Source organism: Grammomys surdaster, unplaced genomic scaffold (assembly GCF_004785775.1).
Source record: "Grammomys surdaster isolate TR1022 unplaced genomic scaffold, NIH_TR_1.0 126398, whole genome shotgun sequence".
NCBI classification, from domain to species: Eukaryota; Metazoa; Chordata; class Mammalia; order Rodentia; family Muridae; genus Grammomys; species Grammomys surdaster.
In genome coordinates, this window is record NW_021621192.1 from 933,078 (window position 1) to 958,367 (window position 25,290).

Here is a 25,290-nt window from a genome sequence, read left to right on the forward strand (position 1 = left end):
GGGAACGCCGCGCGCCTTGTCGCCTGCTCAGCCACTGATGCTCTCATCCGCAGTGAACCCGCCGGTTCCCCCAACTTGTAGTAGAGGCTGTGCTTGGGACAAGAGAACCTTCCTACGGAGGCATAGAGAGGAAGGCTGAGGTTCCCGGGGAAGACTCCACTGCAGAAACGGGTACCAGAGTGCGACCCTTCCTGTCCTTGTCAGCCCCTTGGCCTTTGGATTGGCGTCAAAGGTCAGGTATCTCCACCCCCACCCCGCTTTTGGTCTCTCTTCATCTCCGTTATGTGTTATCTCTCAGCTGTTGGGTATGATTTTACACACCATCAGCTTCACCCTTGTTAAAATGTACGCGACCGTTCTACGGTGTCTGTCTGTAGCGCTGTGGAACCGGCGGCAGGATCCACTAGTTCAAAAAGTTCCCGCTACCTGTTCGCAGCCATTTCCACCCCAGTAGCCAGAGGACACCCTCTCCCTGTCTGATTTAGAATTACTCTAAGCTATTACCCACATTTTTTAATCCAAGTGAGTTACTGTCTCTAATCTGTGAGAGATGGAAAAAAAAGAATTGAGTTTATGTGGAGAGTACTAAGGAACCTCGAGAATGTATTGAACAGCTTTGGGCTAATGTTGTTTGCTTGTTTGGTTGACTCTACCCCTACCCAAGACGGGCCTTTTTATACGATGTGTGAATTATTTGGTTGAAATTTCATCATCAAAATTCTCTAACTTAATAAGATTGTTTAATTGGGATAGTAAGAATGTGCAACAGCCCACACCTCTAACATGTTTAAAGTTTACAAACTAGCGCATTTCTGGAGCTTTCTCTATCTCATCTCGGTCTCTCTCCTCAGCTTAACTCTAAGCTCTTACATGTGGATAACATGCTAAATCTTCATTGCTTTTCTGGCAACCAGTAATCCTTTGGAAAGCTAATTCTCGGAAAGCAGCTAGGAGACCTAAGTGTTCTTGATTCAAGAACAGGAGTTCTTTCATTTTAGCAGATTTACTTTAGCTATCAATTCTGTTGGCTTTATACAATACATACAGTAAGACTTTTTAAGCTGAGGGTATATTTTGTTCCTAATCTAGCCAATATGCTGTTTTGTTTTGTTTTCCTTTAAGGCAGTCAGTATCACTTTATACCTTGCTCCTCCCTCTCCCCCTCCCCCTATCTTTGTATGTAATTGTTCATGTAGTGTAGTGCCTATTGAATCCAGAAGAAGGTGTGACCAGCCCTGAAATTGGAATTACGGATGGTTAACAGCTTCAGTCAAACTCTGGCCTCCGGGAAGAGCAGCAAATCCTCTTAGCAGCTGTGTTATCTCTGCTGCTAGGAGTATAATTTTTTAATTTTTTTTCTTTCTTGTTTTACAGTGCTTGAGATCAAACCTAGGACTTTTGCACACACTGTGGGCAAGTACTTTACCATTTTGCCACATGACCAGTTCCTGAAATTATACTTTTCTTTAGAAAATTTAAACAGACATGAGTAGGGAAAAAGAGTGCAAAGTTAATTGTTTCCCTAATTTCAACTGTCACAGTCCCCCATGCAACCCCCACCCCCCACATTTGTTGTGGATATAAATTGGTAAACTTTTAATTGGTAGTAAAAATGTAAAACCTTAGGCAAAGCCCAGTTGCTTGTTAAGAGTTCTTCTAGGTATAGAAGTTCACTGAGGTACATAGAGTTTGGGACTAGGCGAGTTTTCGCTTGAGCGGCTGCCTTAATCTAATTGTGTGATGTTTTTATTTGTTCATTACAGTGAGGCGATTTTATTGGTAAAAACTTTAAGCTACCATTTTGAAGAAATTCAGAACAAACTAGAGGACGAAAACTGGCTGAGAGTGTTTTGTGATTTGTGTTCTTAACTTGATTCTCCAACTACAAATCTTTATGGCTTACTCTCCATGCTGCAGAATTTTGACTCCAGCTCATCCTGATCTTGTCTCTTATTGATTAGCCAGTCATCCTTAGTCACAACTTTCTCTAAACTTAAATAAAGAAAAATAAGGAAATGAAAGAAGACAATAAAATCAGCAGAACATTAGTCCCTCAAAAGCACACTTTCAAGGTATAGTTACCCTTCAAAGCTGAAGAAACTGTTAAATCTCTCATAGTCTGAAAAAAGAGACATTAATGAAAGGAAACTGTTTCACTTGACAATCTAGGAATATGTGAATTGAGAGATGATGTCATAAACAGGCCAATAGAAGAGTAGATGTCCCAGCTTGTGTGAAGTGGAAATATTTCCCCAGAAAGGTTCTCATGGACAAGTACTCACAGACAACAGGACTTTCTTTATCCATCGCTTAGAGCTTTAGATATCGTATCGGCATATTAAAGGGTGATGCTCTATAGAAGCTTGTTTATATTTATAGAGTATAAAATTCCCCAGACATCAGTGAGCTTAAGATTCTTTTAAAAGTAATCCTTAAGAAATCTCTTCTAGAGAATACAGTTTAGAATTGTACAGAGAACCTACTGCTAGATCCAAACATGTATAAGAATATAAAATAAGAGATTGAGAAATTACTCAAAAGGGATAATAGGAAGAAAAATGAAACTGGAAAAAGGTTACTAGCTGTGTGCTATAGAGAGAGATGGAGGAGAGGCAGCCAGTTCTCTGAATCAGCTCTCATACCCAGGTCAATTTCAGGGAAATTAGAATTTAAAACCTGAAAAAATAACTACAAATATAGGAAACAGAATATTAGTTAATATGTTCAAAATACTGAAGAGAAGGAAATATTTCCAGACCTAAAACTGAAGAAACCAAAGAAAATCATCAATATCATCAGAAAAGTTCTGTATTACAAAACAATAGTAATACAGTAAATTTTAATTGGTTAAAATGGTTTGCAGTACATTTGCATGGAATATATATACATGACTACATACAGTAATCAAAGCAGTAGCCACCAGATATGGCAAGCAGCTCATGAGAAAAGCATTAATAAAAAGCAAGTTTTGCAGTGATATTCAGTTTTATTAGTGATAGAATAAATCCACATTTAAACAATGTTGTGATAGGATTTTTCACGTTGTAGATAAGAAAAAAGTTGAAAAGCTGACCTCTTTTTAAATTTTATATTCCCATATATTTCAGTAGTGTAAATCTCATGTATTTAAGAAAAATGATGCTGGGCAGTGGTGGCGCACGCCTTTAATCCCAGCACTTGGGAGACAGAGGCAGGCAGATTTCTGAGTTCGAGGCTAGCCTGGTCTACAGAGTGAGCTCCAGGACAGCCAGGACTACACAGAGAAACCCTATCTCGAAAAACCAAAAAACAAAGAAAGAAAAATGATAAAAGTCACAAAACACTGTGGAACATGAATATCCATGATAGACCCTTTTAACAATCAGTGCTTTTTAGTACATGCCCAGAGAAGAGACATTTGAAAATAAGAAGAGGTCATTGTCTTGAAAATATGTTGAAGGTCATATGGAAAATGAAAAAATATATGAGCATTATTTTAGCATGCTTCCCTCTATAGGTCTTAATAGCCAATTCCAACTAAAATGATAAATATGAATTGTTTTATGTAACAAAGTAAATTTAAGATAGATTCATCAAATGCCAACTTTTAAGCTGAGATTCAAAGAGATGTTTTGAAATGTGCTTTGAATCTCTAGTATGAAAAGGTTTGAACTAGCACACAGGTTAAACCCCTTCCTAGGATAGAAAGAGAGCCGCCCATGAAGTATGCACTGCTCCTTGCAGGCGCATCATTGAAATTCCATTATGTGCTTTATACTGATAGAGATCTCCCAAAAGTACTAAGCAAAATGTCAACTATATGGTCACTTTTCTTATGCATTTGACTTAGAAGCATCCTATTGATAGCCTTTCCTCCACGTTCTTTGCTTAGAATGGAATAGCATAAAAGACATAAAAGGAGTTGTAACATGTCAGATTTATGTGACCTTAAATGAACATGAAAATGAATGAATTAATGTTTCATGGACTCTGGAAATTAATGTTCAGAGAACAAAGGAAAATACTTAGTAGACAGATATATTGTTCAACTGCTGGTGGTACGCAGGTGGTTGGTAAAAAGAGTATTTGTCTTCTATCATACTGTAATATTTAGGGTTTGATGACACCAAATGAAAGACCCTTTAAAAGCTTCATTTGGAGATGTGAAGTGTAAATTTAACAGTATCATTGGGGGATAGGAACAGACATGAAGCTACACAAAACAAGCATTGCATTAGAAGCAGTTTTATTTGACTTCAAGGTAATTCTGCCTTGTATTGCTAATGGAATTTGCTTTTAGGGGTGGCTCATTTTGTTGTTTAAAGATTACTCTAAAACGTTGAATAGCTTGGATGTTTTTAATATATTAATTTGTTCTTTAAGAATTTTATACTTGTGTACAGGGCATTTTGAGCTTATCTACTCCCTATTCCCCAATTCCAGTTCTTCCCAGAGCCCCTCCCATAACCTCTCCCAACTTTATGTCCTCTTCTTGCTTTTCTTTTAAAATAAGCCAGAGGGTCCAATTAGTGCCACCCTGATGCTCATGGGTGTACAGCCTCTCCTGGCAGCCATCCACTGCTAGCTTCTCAGATAGTGAGGTGGCCTCATAAGCCACCTATGAGCTCATGAGCTCACCTCATGAGCACTAGCCCATGCTGGAGTGTTGGCTGGCTCGGGCAGTTCTTGTGACAACCAAGGCTGTCAAGAGTTCAGGAATACAATGGCCCTGTCATGTCCAGAAGTCTCTGCTTGACTGCACTGCCCTCCCCAGCTTCTGACTTTTAGTCTTTCTGCCTCCTCTTCCAGAAAGTTTCCTAAGCCTTGGGAGGATGGGTGTGCTATAGATAAGTGGTTCATTTAGAACTGAGCCTTTGCAGATACTTATTCTCTGGACGTGGACTGGTTGGTTATGAATCTTTATATCAACAACCATCCACTACAAAAAGAAGCTTCTTTGATAAGGGTCGAGAGCTGCATTAATCTGTGGATATAATAATAAAAGTATAGAGAGCAGCTTATTACTGTATTGATGTAGCATGGTAATAGTAGTAGCTTCTTCCCTATGACCTCCTCATTCCTGAGTTCGTGGTCAGGTTTGCTATACCAAGCATGAGTTTGTGCTGGAAAGGCAGACCTTAAATCCAATCAGAAAGCAGTTGGTTACCCCCATACCCTCATGTCATTCCTGCACCTATGGACATAGCCTATCAGATGGGTCATTATACTAGCTCCCAGGCTTCACAGATGACGTAGACTTGTAATGATATTTTGCCCCCAGTGTCTGCATAGCACTTTCCTGTACTGTGAAAGCTAGCTATCAGGGAAGAAGCTTCTGGGTCAGTACTAGCTAGATTTCTCCATATTATGTGACCAAAGTGTGTGGTGTCTTTAGCCATAGTGTCTTAACATCAAGTTCCCATGGGCAAAAAGAGAAATGGCAATACCTTGTACATTGTTTGGGGTGGTCTCTGGGACCCTCCCCTCCTAAGCCAACAAAGGGACGGGAGCTATCCCATACCTGACATTAATAATAAACAGTCCTCAAAGACATGTCTTAAGAGTTGAGTCTCCAACAGTACAAACTCTGACATGGACTAGAGCTTCTAAAACTGTGGGCTAGTTTATCTCAGCACTTGCTATAGGAACAGAAAGGTGATAAGACAGATTTTTCTTCTAAAAAAATGATTCAGTTGAACACCTAAGAGACAAATTAGCAAATACATACATATATGTATATATGTATGAATGTTTATAGTAAATATGGATATATGCATGCCTCTGTGTACATATCTGTATGTGTGCATACATGTGTATTTAAAGTTTGCATTTACTTTTCTATTCTATAATGGTGTTATAGATAAAGCTCTTTTACATATGGTAGGATACTGTAAATAATTAGGAAAATGTTGAGTTTAGTATGATTAACTGAAATTATGAAGGAATGTATCCACTATTCTCAAAGAATGAGAATTCTGTGGTAAATTACAGAACTATATAAGAGACAGGTGAATAGGATATTCTTTGTCTACTAATAGAAAATTCAACCCAAACTAGAAGCAACTCTACAGAAAACAAAAACAGTAAACCTTTTATAATTACATATTATTTCAAAATATAACCATCCTTTGTTTTAGATATTTGTCTAGTGGCTAAAATGATATACCTAAACCTTTCATTTGTTTTCTTTTCATTCTTCTGTTTTTGATCTTTAGCGCCAGACTGTAGCTGAGTCTTGTGCCCTTTGTAGTGTTCCACGTTTATCAGACTCTCATTCATAAATAACTTTGAAAACTACACTTGGCAAACTCCACATGATACTGAAGCTAACAAGAGTTACTTCCTGAATAATACAAATATGGTTGCTTGAGGGATGTTATTCCGTGTTGTCAAGGTTTATAAGCTGCCCGTCTGCATTGCAGCTAAGGCTCCTTTCTGTTAATCGGCTTACACTGTTTCCTAGGAGTAAAGCCACATGGATGGGTTTGTGTGCTGCAATTATTTTTACATTTTTCATGTACAGACAGATGATTTTCATGTGTAAGGTACCTTTGAAATAATAATTTCTTTTCCCTTGCAGTTGCTCTTTCAATATTTAAGGCACAATATGGGATTGCTGGACAGACTTTCAGGTTTACTTGGCCTGAGGAAGAAGGAGGTTCATGTTTTATGCCTTGGGCTGGATAATAGTGGGAAAACTACAATCATTAACAAACTGAAACCGTCAAACGTAAGTATTTCTGTAACTCTGACATTTTGTAGTACTAGAGAAATGTTATGTGAAACATTACTTTTAAGTTACAACTTCCTATATTCGTATGAAGACCTGTTATTCTTGTTGGTAAGGAGATACCAGTGAGCTGTAGATTGCTGCATATGCAACATATTTATGAGTATGCAGGTACATCTTGATTAAGTTCTGTGTAGAATTAGACAGTGGTGTTCATATCAGTGACAGATGATGATTTTGAGTAACATGTATGAAAATATTATTACTAAAAATACATAAAGTGATCACGTGCAACATATGATTCATAAGTCAGAGGTAGGCTTTGTTACATATAATTCCTGAACCTTAAGCTGGAAGCAACTGTCCTGGGGATCAGAAAAATTGACCTGAAGATCCCAAGCACACTTCGCTCCGCTCCCACCCTGCTTCCTTCTTAACTGCACTGATAATAGCCAGGAGGCATCACTTGAGTTGGAAGGCATAGAGGCACCATACTTTTGTTACTTGGGTGGAGCTTTTACATTTTCTTCTGTAGTATTCTGAACTCATCATTTGTGAGCTTTCATCCACATTTGGGCACAATTTTTAGTTAATTAAGTGTATTAATCAGAGGATCTATAGTATTCTCTTAGGAAAATATTACAAGACTATACCATATCTCATTTTATAGGAAAGTTGTCTCCTCTCGTGTATGTAGGTAAAATTTATTTTTGAATAGGTTGATTTTAGATTCAAACTTATTTTTAAGAATAAATTATTCTAGTGCTGTGTTTGAAATGATGACTATCCTCAGTTGCCAGGGTATTTTTAACCGAATCACTGTTTGTAAGGAAGAAGATAGTTTTGATTGGTGGTATATACCTTTAATCCTATTCAGTAGACAGGCAGATCAATCTCAATGAGTTCGAGGCTAATCTGGTCTACTATAGTGCTCAAGTTCAGCTAGGACTGCGTGGTGAGACCTATATTGGGGAAGTCGGGGGGTGGGGGGTGGGGGGAGTAGAAGCATCTAGCTCATCTTGAAAAACTCCAAAGCAGTCTGCTTATTCATTTGATAGTGTACTACATATTTAGTTGATACCTTGTTTATTCAATTACTTCTTAATATTATGATTTCCATTGCTGTGAAGAGACACCCTGACCAAGGCAACTCTTATTTTTTATTAGTTATTTTATTTATTTACATTTCAAATGATATTCCCCTTCTACCCTCCCCCTGCTTCTATAGGGTGTTCCCCCACCCACCTACTTTTACCTCCCTGCCCTAGCATTCTCCTTCACTGGGGCATCAAGCCTCCACAGGACCAAGGGCCTCTCCTCCCATTGATGCCAGACAATGCTATCCTCTGCTACATATGGAGCTGGAGCCATGGTTCCCTCTGTGTGTACTCTTTGGTTGGTGGTTTAGTCCCTGGTAGCTCTGGGGGAGAGGGGTGGGGGTGTCTAGTTGGTTGATATTGTTGTTCTTCCTATGAGATTGCAAACCCCTTCAGCTCCTTTAGTTCTTCCCCTAACTCCTCCATTGGGGTTCCTGTAAGGCAACTCTTAAAATGGCAGGCATTTAATTGGGGCTGGCTTACAGGTACTGAAGGGTCAGTCAGTCCATTATCATCATGGAGGAAAGCATGACAGTGTCCAGGCAGGCATGGCACTGGAAGAGCCAATAGTTCTACATCTAGATCTGCAGGTTGCCGGGAGGAGACTGGATGTGTTTCATATTGGAGGTAGCTTGAACATTCAAGACCTCAAAGCACCAACTCCACATTGGCACACTTCCTCTAACAAGGCCACACCTCCTCTTATAAGCCCAAATAGCCAATCTCTATGACTAAGCATTCAAACCCATGAACCTGTAGAGGTCATGCCTATTAAACTGTCACAGCCCTTGACTTGTGAAGCAGTGAATAACAAATACCTAGAATAAGGATTAGCACTTAAATATGTTTTGGATGATAGATGAATAGATTATCTTTGGCCAGGTGATTTTGTTGATTACATGGAGGATAAAATTTGTTCAAATCACTGCTGGACTTAAAGGGTCTAGTCTTCACTCCTTCCTTGTTGCCATTCCTGTCCAATGACAGTATTTGTTCCTGGGTAGCAGAAGGGAATTAATATTAGACATGACTCTTTGTTTTGGAGATGAGAATGAGAGTATGCCTGCTGTGTATAGGGGAAAATCAGAAGGCCTCAGTTTCTCTCCACCCTGCTTTTCAGACATGCATGGTTCCTCACTGAATTTGAAGTTCACACATTCTGCTAGGGTGACTGGTCCAAGAGCTCCAGGAAATCCACTGTATCCATCTCCAGAGTATGTGCTATTCCCAGCCTTTTCTCTGAAGTACCTCAGTGGAAAATGAGTTCCATATGAATCCGTTCTGTCCTAGTCAACTTCTGGAGCTTCTTTTGTTGATGGTTTTTAGCAGGACTTTGAAGAAAAGAAAGTTCGGGACTTTTATCCCTTCAAGCTAAATTTGAAAGAGAAGTTTGTGGAGAACCTAGGTAACTGTGTAGAAGCAACTCAAGTGTCCTACTTATAATTCAGTGAAGACACTGTTGATATTTGGTGTCTATTTTCTGGGATATTCTTAAACTTTTAACCTTTATTATGTAGTTGATGCGATAAAATTCAATAAAAAAATGGTAGGATCATGGGAAAAACAACAAAATTAAGAAATACTTTATTCCAGAGTTCAAGGAACCTCAGACTAATGAGACAAGATCCTAAGTGCCACAAAATAATTTTTCTAGGAAACAAGAAAAGTACTTTGGGGAAAATATTAATGCAACCCAAAGGCTGAGTGGAGGGAAACGCTGAGTAAACAGACTTGGTGAGGCAAACAAGGGCTGCTCTGGGAAAGGCCTGGTCACAGTGCATTACCAAGGTGCCCATGCTCCAGTTCATTTTCAGCTTCTCTTCTATTTGAATTTAAAGTTTACAAAAGTCAGTACCTGAGTGAACAAGGTAATGTGAGGCAATTTTCCCTTGTTCGACTCTTATTTTCACATAAAAGTAACAAGATTTTTTTATTTAGTTATTCTTAAGGCAATATGAGTAAACATAGGAATAGGAATAACCAAATGAGGGTATAATTATAACAGCAAGCATTTCTGGAATGTTTATAGACACCATGGTAAGTATTTTATACCTATTAGCTCATTTAATTCTCATAATAACTTTATGAGCATGAAAATATTGTTGACATTTAAGCAAAACTAGACTTAACTTGTTCCAGGCGGCATAGCAAATTAGGAGTAATTAGGAGGCTATTGTAATTCAAAGCAACAGTGGAAAGGACTATTCTAAGGTAGTGGTGCAGAGCCAGGAAAACAGAGAGTGAATAGCTTTATATGTGGCACAGAACAAAGGGAGGAAGAGTCAAGAATAACTTCTCAGCATCTGGATCATAAAGAGGATGGAGTTTTGCTTAAATGAATGAAGTTTTGATGATGGAAATTCTCGGAGGCATTTAATTGTCTGTGAAATCTGACACAGTGTTTCCCGTTGCTCTCTTGGCCCTCTTTGATCTTCCTGGAGAACTCTCCACCAGAGCTGTCATAGCTTGCCTATCTTCCTTCAGTACGTACCACTCTTTTACTTAGCAGTGGACTTTAGACAGGCCTGCTGTCAGGAGCCATCGAGGAAAGGCTAAGGCAGGCTAGTAGATGACTTTCCCAGAGATGGGCCACAGGTTTTAAATGGTTTGTGATAGGTAAAATTCTGAATTGCAAGGACTTCAGAAATCTCATCTCAGGATTGATTCTTGTTGCTGATATGCCTTTCCTGTCATTATTAAATTAGTCCAATAATTCCTGGGCATTAGCCAACCTAATTGGACAGATTTTGTGCAGATCAATGAAGTTGCCCTCTCTTGTAGTAATGCTATGTAGACAAACTGATGATTTCTTAATTCCTAATAGTGATTCTATAGAAATCCTAAATTTATACAAGAAATTTTGACCCTCATTATTATAAAAACTGCAATTAGGACTCTGTAAACCTTCGTGTGTCACCGGCTAATTGTACTAGGATAGAGAGCAAGCTTGGAACAGACTTGCAATCAGAGATGGCATTCCTTTTGGGCTGTCTCTGAGACCATTGTCTAATGACTAAAGTTGTAAGCTAGGAGTGGACAGTTTATTGTGAGTGCAAGGACAGAAGATAAAATGTTGACTGGATTTATCTATACAAAACTTCAAAACTAATGAGACACTGGGCAGATGATTTGCCTTTTGACAAAACCGTGCTAAATTAAGACATAAGAAGTGTTTTTGAAACTTGTAGTGAACGTATGGAGCTAGGTACAGACAGTAAATGTTCAATTAGATAACTAAACTAAAGATAACTAAATTAGATAACTAAAGGGAAACACATGTATATATTTCTGTTGTAACTTCTTATTCAATTTATGAATTTATGAATTAAACTTGTGATCTTTTTAAAAAAGATGCTTGGAATACCTGTAATCATGTATCCTGAAAAAATGTAAAAATTCATGGCAAGAAGAGAAAGTTGTTCCCCTTTATTCTCTCTCTCAGAAATAGACTGGAGTCTTTTTTAAGAGTGACTGCTTCTTTTTGTGAACTTTTTCTATGACAAGGAGTTAGTGAACTTCCAGCCTCTCTCAAGGATGCTAAAGACCTGCTGGAAAGGAACAAAGAGAGAGAACAAGAGAACAATTACTTCTTCACTTTGCCCCTCCCCAACCCCAATCTAACAACCCTGTGCTAATCGCCAGAGGTCAGCAGTTTTCAGCCAGGAAATGCTAGAGTGTTTAGTCTCCAGAAGCTGTCACCTTCTAGTATCCAGTACAGTTAGAGTTAACCTCTCCAATGCTGTGTCCCACCTCAGACCCGCACTTTCCCCAAGCTGGAGCAGGCCTCTGGCAACATGCCTTCTATTTTTCCTGAGTAGCAAGTTATTAACCCCACTAGGATCATTGTACTAACTCCACTTCTAGAATATTCTTTGCCAAGAACTTGCCATAGGTCTTCGCCTTCCTGCCATTCACTCTTGGGTCAGACATCACTCCACTCCTGAGCACTCTTTGTCCATGTTGTCATATGTTGATTGTTGTTTACACAGTGAAGACTGTGCCAAGCATACATAAACTCAGGATGTATGTGTTGACTGATTATGAACTTCAGCACATGAACTCAGAGTGACTCCTTAAACCATTTTATGTTTTCTCTTACAGGCTCAGTCTCAAGATATAGTTCCAACCATAGGATTTAGCGTAGAGAAATTCAAATCCTCCAGGTAACCTCCCTTCTTTCTGTGACTAGGAAGCTGTTTCCAGACTTACCTGGAGATCATTTGTCATTTCAATTCCCCATGGGCCATGCCCTTTTGTACCACTTCATTTTGTTTACTCGAAGCCCTTGAAACCTCATTAGCAAAGGAAGTATTTTTATATTATCCATTGCAAAGTAATATCTAGATTAATAAAATCATTCTTAATTTTTCTTGAATATTAACATTTATTACTTTGTAGCCATGATGATTTACCTGATAGAAAACAAATTAAAATATTAAAAGTTAACCATTTAATTTAGTTGCTTTAAATCCACTAATGCTTTGCTTTTGTTTATAGTTTATCTTTTACAGTGTTTGACATGTCAGGTCAAGGAAGGTATAGGAATCTCTGGGAACACTACTATAAGTAAGTATTTTTGTGATTGTTGTTTAACTACATGGCTACATTTTAATGACAAAATAATGATTAGAAATCCAAGTGATTATATGGTTTCTGCTATAATAATGTAACTTTGTAATTCTTGACTTTGTTCTTTTGTTGCTTTTGATATCAATTTCTATCTGTGATTGATATAGCCACACTTCAAAAACCATCCCTCAAGCTAGACAGTGGTGCATGCCTATTATCCCAGTACCTGTAATGCTAAGGAATAAGGATCACAAATTGAAGGCCAGCCTGGGGTATATGCTGATTCTGAAGCTAGGCTGAGATACATAGTGGAACCAACCTGGGGGTGGGGGGGAAGACAGGCAATAAAAGTCTTGTTAGCTGATACTTTGCTCTCTCATGGGTTACCCTGTCTCTAGTGTTTGCATAATGCTATATTCACTCACATCAGATCCCACAGCTGCTTTTAGTAAAGAAATTATTCATTTCTTCAAGAAAATCATAGATCAGAATTGTTGTTAACTGTATTTAGTTGAAATAGCGAGATTTGTTTTAACAGCAGATTACTTGTTTTATGAGTATTTCTATGCAAGGTATTTTGCAAAGTAAACAGACATAATAGTCACTAAGTACTTCAATTATAACAGCTGCCAAGTTACTAGGATCCAGATGTTTGATACCCATTTAAGACTGCATGTGGTAGTAAAATAATTTCACTGTTCTCTTTCTTTACATTATACAGAGATGGACAAGCCATTATTTTTGTCATTGATAGTAGTGATAAGTTAAGAATGGTTGTGGCCAAAGAAGAGCTTGATACCCTTCTAAATCACCCAGGTATCTGTGTAGCTTCTTCCTCTGATGGTATCTGTGTTTTGGATTCCATTTATCTGTGTCGGTTTGTTCTTTAAGTATAAGAAAAAAATGATTATGAAATGAAATTATTTTCTATTTAAATTTGTAAATTTTAAAGCTTATTGGTTATACAAATTTATAATAACTTTGCCCAATTTTTAATTTCAAAGCTTTTTGCAGTGTTTGTTTTTATATACTGGTATTTATTCACTTAGTCCTAAAAGTTCTGCTTTCTTAAATATATCAATAATATATCATAATAGGAGCAGAACATTTAGATAGAAGAGATGAGGGGGAAAGTATCTTTCTGTGCAGAAGGACAGCAGCTACCATTGCTCTGGTTTCTTTCTTTCCCAGCATGCAGTGGCAGAGGAGCAGCTAGGCAGACGGTCATGCATTTGCTTGTTTGCCTTTCAGTGTTATCAGAAAGGAGGAAAACTTCAAGTAGGAGGGAGAGGAACTGGGTTGTGGTTTTATTATTTATTATTGAAGTATGTATTCTAAGTATGAATGTATTTATGTGTGCCCTGGGCATACAGGAGCCCACAGAGGCCAAAAGGGTGTATCATAGCTTCTGGAACTGGAGATACAGGCAGTTCAAAACCCCTGACCATTGTGTTTTTAAGTGTTCCTTAGGTGAAAAGATAAATATATACAGTAATTAAGTTGGTAAGTTGATTTTTATGAAGAATAGATATAATAGTTATGGCTGGAAATATATGGGTAGTTGTTTTTTTTTTTTTACAAGATGTAAATGTGCTGCTGTGTGTTGCCATTCCTATGGAGAGCAATTGCATAACATTGGACAAGTAGTAAGGAGATTCTCTTACCTTCTACCACTTATGGCTTCTAACTTCTAAGTCCTTTAAACATTTGCACTTGGCTTCACTCAGCAGCTAAGGGCACATGCTGCCAAATCTGGCCTCCATCCTAAGTTTGAACCTACAGAGCCACATGGTGGACAGAGGGAAAGATGACTCTTTCCTATGACTTGTCCTCTGACCTCCATGCATAGCACGACACACCTACATGCAAGTACACATACAGACACACGCATGCATGTGCACATGCACGTTCACACAGGCATGTGTACACAACACATACTCAAAACATGCAGATATACACACAGCTAATGCATATACAGTTAAATATATGCTAAAAAACAAAACCAAAAATTTTGGAAAATCTTGGCAAAACTGTAGTGGTGAAAATTCCTTGTAAAAATAATGTCACTTGTTAATTGTGTTGTCTATGACTTAAAATTAATCTGCTTCCTCCTCTTCCTACTTGAGGTCTGTATGTCTTGTGTTGACACTGAAAACAACAGAAATTTTTGCCTTTTTGCATATCTAGATACTTCTCTATGACTGCTAGGTTCCCCTTCTCTGACCTTATTCTTTGGTTTAAAGCACCTAGCCAGAGAGCACATGGTCTTACCAAATGGTTTTAGATTTTTTTTTTCTCTTTAGATGACTGGTTCTCAACCTTCTAATGCTGTGACCCTTGAATACAATCCCTCATGGTGTGAGGACCCAACCATAAAATTATTTTGCTGCTACTCCTTAACTGTAATTTTACTACTGTTACGGACTGTAATGCAAACAATTGATATGCAGGGTATCTGATATGCTGACCCCCAGGTTGAGAATGAATATTTAACTGTGTGTCTGTAAGTGTTTATGCATGTGTTTTTTAGTTTTAGGGGGCTAGGGCAAAGTCATCCAGAACACTAAAGGTGTTATGATGGGGTCCTTTTGTTTTTCAGATATTAAGCACCGTCGAATTCCAATCTTGTTCTTTGCAAACAAAATGGATCTTAGAGACGCAGTGACTTCTGTGAAAGTGTCTCAGTTGCTGTGTTTAGAGAACATTAAAGATAAGCCGTGGCATATTTGGTAAAAAATTTGTATTTCTCATTTTGTCTTTCTGAAAAGTTTGTGAGTTTGTGTTTTGTTTAGAATTTGTGTTTTCTGAAGGCCTAAAATCAGCCATAGGCCTAAAATTAGCAATAGGCCTGTCATACATGTATACTAACACCAAGTCTTGGGTCTCAGTGGAAAAACATTGAAGCAGATGGCTATAAGCTAATGTAAACAGGCAGCTTTTGTGGAAATTTACAAGCCTGAGTAGTCATAGACCTTGTAAGTAGGTAGTCTTGGCAGACAATACCAACTTAGATAAGGACAAGCGAGTCATAGGCAGAGTCATAGTGACTTGTCCCCTGAACCTTCACCCAGCCGATACCCGGTTCTGAAGATATCTGTATTCCTCCTGAACACTCCAGTGTCATTCCCTTCCCCACATCCTGCCATTCTGTGTTTATAACCCCTGTGTGAATGAATTACGATTTGAGAAAATATAAATTATAAAAAAAAGAAAGAAAAAAAAAAAGAATTTGTGTTTTGTTTGTTTTTGACATCAATTTATAAATGGCCAAACATGGTTGGATGTACACTAAATATTTGCTTCACAGATGTGTAAGGATTCATGAAAATACTGTTTTTGACTTTACAAATCCTTTGATGCTAGAAAAAGTATATTTAAACCAACAGACAAAAACAAAAACCTCTTCTAGTGAAAGACGTAATTAAATGTCCTACTCACTCTTCTTGGTTTAACCACTTTGATATGGATTACGTATTTAGGAAAGAGTTTCTTAATTAACTCTTGTGTGCTACGTGAGATCCATCCTCTTTCGCTATATACCTACCTACCTATCATGTCCTAAAAAATATCCTCTATAGCAGTTCCTATATTTTGTAAGAGTTACCATAATATTTAACTAGAAGTTGAACACAAGTCAAAGAAGTCTACTGATGCTAAAAGCATAGAAAGCAAGAAAGTGAAACCTAGGAACCCCAGCATGGACTTAGGGGTAGGAACACAGTTCTGCTCCTAACTGAGGATCTGTTGACATTTTGACAGATACTGGGAGAGGGAGAGTTAGTTTTCTTCAAGGGTGTGGCCCCTGATAGGTCAGCCAAATACCAGGGCAGGACACACACCCAAAAATATATGGGGGTAACACAAACTGGACTGATTAGGTTTTGAGAGAGAGGGAGAGAGAGAGGGAGAGAGAGAGAGAGAGAGAGAAAGAGAGAAAGAAGAAGAAGAAGAAGAAGAAGAAGAAGAAGAAGAAGAAGAAGAAGAAGAAGAGAGAGAGAGAGAAAGAGAGAGAGAGAAAGAGAGAGAGAGAGAGAGAGAGAGAGAGAGAGAGAGAGAGAGAGAGAGAGAGAATGTGAGAGTGCACATGAAGTTGGTTAGGAAGATGGGAGTGAATATGATAAAAATACATTGTATGGAATTCTAAAGAATTAATACTTTTAAAAAGAAAAGATAATTAAGAGCTAGCCTTGGTGCTGAACACAATAGAGTTTAAGTAAATGCTAGAAACATCTCAGGATTCTACAATTCCCACCCCCCAGCCCCCTAGCCCTCTGCCCAGGAAGGAAATAGTGAAACCCTCTTTGCTTTTGAATAGTGGGGGAAGGGGCAAGGCTACTCTGTGTTCCTTGAATTTGAATCTTAGGCCAGTGGTTTTTTTTTTTTTTTTTTTTTTTTTTTTTTTTTTTTTTTTTTTTTTTAGGCCAGTGATATTTGCTAGTTAAAGAAGAGTGTGATTTTAGATAAGTCTTTGAGATAAAACCTTTGCTATCATAAATCACTGGACTCCAAATTGTTGGGCTCCAAAGCAATATGTATTAAAATAAATACTAATTCTTTTACAGAGTATTATGACGCTTTGCTAGAAAGTATAATATTCAAATATGCTAATTTTATGAGTGAATTACCTTTTTTCTACCTAAAATAACTTAACAATTGAATTTAAACAGATTTATTTCTTCAATTATGAAATCTCAAAATTCTTCTGTGTAAATGATTAAGTCATCCTATGAGAATATTATATTCCCAGGTTCTGTGTTTTCTATGTAATCAAAAAATGCCAAGATGTTTTTTAAGTCTACCTATAACTTTGCATCTCAGTAAAAACTAGACATCATCTTGTTAAATTCAAATTTGCATTTCATTTGTAAGTTTGTTCTGCATTTTATGATTTTTTTAAAACCATGTACAAAATTAAAAATATGTTGATCCTTGTTTCCAGTGTTAGCTATGTGGATGGTAGTCCTTAGTGACACAGAGATAAAATATTACCTGCCTCTTACCTTAGATATTGTCTGGGAAACTAAAGAAAAGGCCAAGGTCTTTATTTTTGACCATTATCACTGACCATAGAGTCTGGGGCCTCATTGGGTTGGCATGTTTTGACTTAGTTCCTTTGTGACGTTCTTGGATATTTAAGTGTAGAATAGAGAGTTAATAAGGAAATAATTGTACAAAACATTAGATGACTGGATGAAGAAATGTCAGTAGGGTAAGAGAAAGCATGAGGACTTATTGTCTTTATGGCCTGATTGAGTCTGGGAGCGTTTCATGTGATGGCATGGTTGGAGAAGCAGCTACTAATCAGAAGCCAGGAAGAAAAGTGCTCTTCATGGCAGGGAGGGTACCTGTTCTGTTCCAGGAACAGCAGCCTGGCTCCAACAGAGCAGCTGGAGGGAAACTGTGGAGGAGGTGGCCACTGACAAGTAACTCAGGGCCATAAAACACAAAGCACTGTGGCATCTGCTGAAGATCTGGATGTTCGCTATAGTTCTGAGCCTTATGTCACAGTAAGCAGGGAACTGGTTCAGAGAAATGGCCAGATTTGCAGTCACTTGCTAAGACCTCCATCAATGAACAAAGCTCTTTCCTGCATTACTCTCCTAGAACTATGTGTGCCAAAATCAATACCTTGGGCCTTTTTGGTGTAAGTGATAGCATGCCTTGCTGTTATCATGTGTAATGAAAAGTGTGCTGTGAATTATTGCTTATCTTACACTGTTTGTTTCTGTCTTTCTACTTGAAAGAATTCTTTACATTCTTTACTATGCTTTAGGTGATGCTTCCTCCTAAGTGAATGATATAAAATAATCTCTCAGAACTCAGAAACTTTAATTATATATTAATATGATCATGGATTTTAAAATAAAGTAGTAGATTCCTAACAAGTAATATTGTCATAAATTCCTGTATTTGCAGGGTGAAGTCTGGTCAGTCAATATATAGCAAGTTCGAGGCAAACTTGAACTGTTATGAGACCCTGCCTCAGAAATAAAACAACAGCAACAAAACCCATGTTATAATTATGGATTCTTGCTCTATAAATAACAAAGTACATTTCAAATGAAGTCAGTTGATTCTGTGACTATATTGTGACCTAAGTCAAACAGTTCTAACAGATAAATGCTGTTGAAGCACTGGATACAGTGAGATCGGACAGTGAATGCTAGAGAAGTTGGTAGGACAGTGGAAAAAATAACCTGATGTTTTCTGTGTTCTTACTATCACTACAAATTTCAAAATTTGTCTCAGGTGTTTTTTTCCCTAGTTCTCAGACTCTAATTTCCTATTATTATGTAATATATTCTATTTCAATAGAATATAGAGTATTATTAATATATATTGTATTCTATTTCAATATTTAGTCAGTTTTGCACAAATATATATTATTAGTATATGTTTTAATACAGCATATATTGTTTTTTACTTGTCAAGTTATGTGACACCATAAAGTGGATCTTGTGTGTGGATTTTATTTCAGCGCTAGTGATGCCATCAAAGGAGAAGGACTGCAGGAAGGCGTGGACTGGCTTCAAGGTACATCCCAAGCTGCTGCACATCTGTCTGTAGTTGCTTCTCTTCATTCATTCATTTCATCTTTATATTTTAATTTTATTACATCAATGCCCCCTTCTTGTTTTTATTTCTGCTCTCAGAAAAAACAGTACAGTAAGTATCCAGTAACTTGCTGCACTTTTATTTTATTATATTTTTTCTAGCAGATTTCTGTGTTTACATTTAATAAATACAGCAAATCTGGGAAATGGTTTTAATTTACAGACCCAGATTTTCATTAAATTTAGTAGCTAAAAAACATATCTGAAGTTTGGGACAAACATTTGGCTTTTCTCTTAATAACTAGAACCAAATGACAACTAATTTTTTATGAATCATTCCAATTATATCTCATTCCAATTATATCTTATACATAATTTATGTGTACAAGTTTTAACACTCATTTAGTATTATAAATACTATTAATGATATCTTTTTATTGTAGTTCAGTTTTTGTTAATCAAAATAGCTACAGTATATCGTACAGCACTACTATGTTAGATAAATATAGTCTTCCCTAAGGTTATATTGTCTGTATAAGAACAGCTTGCAGCATGCAAAGCAATAAATGGGTGTGTGTGTTCTGTATGGCCTTTCTGAAAAGTCTTTATGGCCAAGTCAGAAGTTTTCAATTTACACAGAATGACTGTTCATTCATACTGGGAATCTTCGTACTCTGAATAAGAGTAAAAGAGATACAAATTCTCACTACAATTTTTGGTTATAATATTAGATATGTGTGGGATAGTTTTTCATTTTTCTTTTTCCATGCTTTGGAAACCCTTGGTGAATCATACATGGCCTTTTGGGCAGGATGGAAAAGTAATCTGTTACAACTGTTAAAAACACATTTCACGGAGATATGTAAAATCTGGTTTTCTAGTGAAGACTTTTTTCTCTTTCTTTCTTTCTTTCTTTCTTTCTTTCTTTCTTTCTTTCTTTCTTTCTTTCTTCCTTCCTTCCTTCCTTCCTTCCTTCCTTCCTTCCTTCCTTCCTTCCTTCCTTTCTTTCTTTCTTTCTTTCTTTCTTTCTTTCTTTTTTTTTTTTTTCTTGAGACAGTTTCTTTTATGACCTGGCTGTCCTGAAACTCACTCTGTAGACCAGACTGGACTTAGAGATCTGACTCTCTCTGCCTACAAGTGCTGGGATTAAAGGCCCACCTGGCACAGACTTTCAGTTCTAGCTTGTATTTATTCAGACAAAACATTTACTATTAAAGTGCAAAGAACATTCTAGTCCTATTTTATAAGTAACAAACAAATATCTTTAATGGTCCTAAATATTAGTAAAGGTGTTTTTTCTTTGAAGCTATCAACTTAAATTTTTAAATTAGTTTAAGAAGTATTGGGGATTATGGCATGGATTTCCAGAAGAAACTGGTAGGTGTCCGAGTAAAAGAAGATAAAGTAGCAAATTGTCGTGGCAGACTTCTTCCCTCACCAGTGCAGACCATTGTTCCCAGTGAAGATGCAGCATGCAGTGGAAGGCCTGCCAACACTCTTAGTGTAGTCATTCTGGCGTCAGGACTGTGGTGATGGTAGCCAATAGGACATCTAGGGTTCACTTTCTGTTTCTCCTTTCTTCCCCAGCTCCCTGTATATTTTTGTTTATCTGTAGCAATAGCCACTAGGTGTCAGTAATGATCCAGTTTTACAGTACCAATTTTCAAGTCTTGGTACTGATTGTTATCTTGTGGTCTGCTATCTTACCTCCCAAGTCTTTGTGAGAACAGCATATTGTTAGAAGTGCTTTTGTGCCCTTTTTTTGCCTCAGTCTCTGCAAGGTAAGTAGTAGCATCTTTGTTGCTCTGTGCATAGTAGTTGCAGAAGAGCTGGACCTTGAGGCAGCATATTTATTCCACTTACCTTTAACCTCTCTTCCCACTAACACATATCTATTCATCTTATGAAGTAATTTTCACATCTGGAATATTGAAACTTAATTTCAGAAACTACTATTCATATGAGTTAAAGTGCAGTGCCTTCAATACATGTCAGATTTACTCTTTACCTAGGTGCACTACTTAAAAGAGGCAGAAACTTCATAGCTATAAAAAAAAATCAAAGGATATATCAGTCTTGTGTTTGACTGGATGATCATTGCTTTTCCTATGGAAAAATAAATAGTATAGACTTTATTGTCCTCAGTTATATTTGAATATCAAGAGAGATATGTACTTTCAAAACAAGTAAATAAAAGAGACTAACCAGCTTTTAGTGTCACTCATCAGGAAAATCTAACTGTAAAAGACCTTTGAACTATATTCATTTTACTTTCAGAATCCTGAAGTTTCCTAGCAAATTAAACAAGTTTCGTTTTGTACTGATCTAATCATATTTATTTAAGCTCAGTATTGGATTTTTTTGTGTAATATTAAATGATTGTATTCTCTTTTTAAAGTTTTGATAATTTTATGTTTAGTAATCAGTATACATTTTCTAGTCCTGAAACTTTTACGTGAGACTTTTTGTGGGAAGGAGGAAGGGCTTCTTTGGTTTGTTTGTTTTGTTTTCTGAGACAGGGTATCACTATTTATGTAACACTGGCTGACCTGGAACTCACTATATGAATTTCTCAATGATGAGACTACAGACATATTCTACCTTCCCAGCTTTCAAGTGAGATTTTTTTTTTTAAGTTTTCCCAAATAATGAAACTTGTTTTATCATATTACAGGTAAGGTGAAAAATCAGTAATGCCTACAGATTTCAAACTTTAATCTTGTTTTATTTTAAATTGAATATCAAGAAGGATTCCAGGACATCCATCCTGTGTATAAGCAAGTACACATCATAAACAAGCTCTCTACTTCTGATCCTGCCACCTTAGCCCACTTACAGATTTTTGTGCCTATATTTTACACACTGTGCATGAGTACACTAATGAAAAATAGAGGATTGAACACATGCTCCAATCTCAGGTATCACTAGTAATAAACGCAGCATTTTAAAAAGATACTAACTCCACATACATGTTGTAAAAATGATAGTCTTGTTTGGAAAGCTGGGTGTCTGATGGATATTGATTGGCTTAACAGCCCACTCCCCAAAAGGCAAATCCTACGCTGGCAGTATGAAGTGATAGTACACAGCCTAGTGGACTTTGAAGGTCTTCTTCAAGGCTCAGAATATGCTGGTAATTGAAAGTAATACAGTTGAAAATAAAAGAAAGATCTGAAACTGAAAAGAGACAACTTGACCCCCTGACCCTAAAAAAAGTTTTAAGAATTATTTTTTGCAAATATTCAAACACTACCTCTGGACTGGAAAACAGCAGATGCATCTATGTGTGGTAATAGTGAACTGAAAGCAATGAAAAGCTATAAGCTTTTTTTGTTTTGTTTTTTGTTTTTTCGATACAGGGTTTCTCTGTGTAGCCCTGGCTGTCCTGGAACTCACTCTGTAGACCAGGCTGGTCTCGAACTCAGAAATCTACCTGCCTCTCCCTCCCAAGTGCTGGGATTAAAGGTGTGTGCCACCACTGCCTGGCTGCTACAAGATTTCATATAGAAGAATTCTGTGGTTCTCCTCTGTCTTTACTCCACCAGGCAACAGTAGAAGGAGACAGACAACAGGGAGGGTCATCTGAGGAATCAGACTAAAGAGTAGTCAAAAGTTAAGTTGTCTCTGAGGAATAGAGTAGGAACTAGGTGGACATGCCTTTAATCCCAACACTTGGAGGCTGAGGCAGGCAAATCTCTTGAGTTTAAGGCCAGCCTGGTCTACAGAGCAAGTTCCAGGACAACCAAGACTACACAGAGAAATCTTGTCTCAAAACAAAGAAACAAACAAAAAAGAAGGAAAAGGAGGAGGAGGCAGAAGGAGAAGAAATAGAAGTAGTAGTATTAGAAGGAGGAGGAGGAGCCGGCGAGGAAGAAAGTGGGCCAACCATAGGAAGACTCAACTCTGAAAATCAGACTGCTCCCAGAAAAAGTCACTAAAGTAATAATTGTGGAGATTTCCAAGGAAGTGTCATAGCCAGATACAGTAGAATAATGGGCATATCTGACAACTGCACGCACAGTTCTGATGTCTACTCTTAAGTTGTGCTCATTCATATAAGCAGATAGCAAAGGATCCAGACATCTCCGGCTGAAAATATAAAATACGCAGATGAAATCCTGTAAGAAAAGAGGACTACAGATACAGGATATATGTAAGAAAAACATTTCAAGAAGTATTAGAGTTTATTTAAAATGTCATTTTCACAAATTAAAGCTAAGATACAACTTATTGAAAAAAATTCCAGCAACAAATAAGTCAGTTATATGAAAATAAGAATAGTCACAATGGGAATTCAGCCACGAAAACCAGTTCCCTTTTCTAGGAAGCAGGACAAAGGGTAAGGAACGAAGTGGGAAGGCAGGTATGATGATACATTCATGTAACCCTGGTACTCAAAATGCTGAGGCAGGAGGATGGAGAGTTTCAGTGCTAGCCTCATTACTTAATGAGATCTTACCTCAAAACAAACAAAAAATTGATAGAAAACAAGACAGCCATGTCAGGAGGTTGAGGTCCACACCTTTAATCCTAGCATTTGGGAGTTAGAGGCAGGTGGATCTCTGGATTTGAAGTTAGCCTGTTGTACAAAGTGAGTTCTAGGACAGCCAAAGCTACACAGAGAAACCCTGTCTTGAGAAGCCAAAACCAAAGGTCATACTGAGAAGACTCAGAACCCAAACAAGAGGCAGTTTAGAAAGAGAACCAAACAAATAGGAAGTAGTGCCGGCAAAGAGTACGTGCCAGGACTGAATCTGAGGAACCCAATGCGGGGGTAGAGAATGTTCACCATAAGGCGACTCATTAGTGATGTTAACCCTGAAGACAGTGGAGACTTTTACAATCTTCCTGAGGTGGAAATAGGTTTTGTATAAGGAAATAAATTGTTCAATCAAACTTCTCAACACCAGCTACTTGGGATATTATTGAACAGTATTGATATTACATGCTACTGGTCAGTGTCTGGAAGAGTTTATGGAGAATACACTGGAATCACATACTCATTCAATGTGAAAGTATTGTGACAGCAAAAGGAAGCCACGAGATCAAGTGACCCATCTATCTCCCCAGTGTGCTGGTAAAGTGTTCCTTGTGTTGGCATGAGGTCTGAGTAAGTTTAAGTCCCCAGTACTTATCTAATCCCAGTGTGCCTATGACAAGATGAGAGACTGAGATAGGAGAAGCTTGTGGGTCAGCTAGCCTGGTATACACAATAGCAAACAAGAGACCTGTCTTAAGATACAAGATGAAAACCCACAGTCACGGTTGTCCATAGACTTCCACCCATACCTGTGCATACACAGACACATGAATATGGACATGTACATCATACACTAACAAATTAAAAAGGGAAAGATGGCTAGATGGATCAGGAACTAGGAATGAGCATAAGGTTGTAGCGAAAGGCTACAGATATTTCAGGAATTATTGTGTGTTTAGTGTAAGTAATTCCCAAGAAAAGAGTTAATTGTAAGTAATTGCTTCCAAAAAGGAGCAATCACCAAAGGAACTGCTACCTGTCTTTCTAATCAGCCTGTAAAACCTGTATTCTTTACTCACTTACAACTTATATAAAACTTAACACAATAGTCTTAATTGTACCTTAAGAAAACATGTATGCATAGGGCTTTCCTGTGTAGTATAGATTTGCCTTGGAGCGATTTAGAAAATAGGGTTGCTGCTGTTTCCCTTGTGAGGCTGACAATGTCTTTGTCTTTGTCTGTCATCAGATCAGATCCAAACTGTGAAGACGTGAAAAGATAGTCCCTGAAGACCTCAGCGATTTTCAATTAATGGAATCTATGTAAGGCATACTGGATAATCTCACATTTATTTTAAAAGATGTATGCAACTAAGAATATTTTATATAACATTCTGCTTGCTTTTGTGGACTCTGGAAGAACATTTTAAGGACTTTAGGACTTGAGACATTGTTAATCTGGCCATTAACTATACAAAATATAACATTTCTTTGGAACTCCTGAAGTACTAGCTTCTTGTAAAAGTATATACATTGTTATAATTAGAATGTATAAATACCACTTATAAGCCATCTCAATATCTTATCATGATTTATGATATCTTTGATATATTTTTATTTTTAATTGTCTTCTAAAAGTTTAGTTCATTGTGTGACTTTGAAGTGCAAATTGTGTTAGCTAAACAGCTTTAAAGATTTATAAGGGATCATAGGTAATTAGTATATATGTAATTTTTATTGTATCACTATCAATAAAACATTAAATTCATCAACTAGAGTGCTTTGTCTATGCTGAAAAGAGTATGTTTTTTTTTTTTTTCCTTCAAGACAGGGTTTCTCTGTATAGCCCTGGCTGTCCTGGAACTCACTCTGTAGACCAGG

General features: G+C 37.4%; 1 protein-coding gene across 1 annotated transcript; it reads left to right on the forward strand.

The window, feature by feature from the left end:
- The first annotated feature begins 24 nt into the window (after nucleotides 1–24).
- Arl6 (ADP ribosylation factor like GTPase 6) lies at nucleotides 25–25,181 on the forward strand. The gene is made up of 8 exons (XM_028760287.1): nucleotides 25–232; nucleotides 6,560–6,709; nucleotides 11,908–11,969; nucleotides 12,304–12,372; nucleotides 13,097–13,191; nucleotides 14,975–15,104; nucleotides 18,854–18,909; nucleotides 24,659–25,181. The coding sequence occupies exons 2-8, from the start codon at nucleotides 6,587–6,589 to the stop codon at nucleotides 24,682–24,684; spliced, it is 561 nt and encodes a 186-aa protein (XP_028616120.1). The 5' UTR covers nucleotides 25–232; nucleotides 6,560–6,586; the 3' UTR covers nucleotides 24,685–25,181.
- Nucleotides 25,182–25,290: the final 109 nt, after the last annotated feature.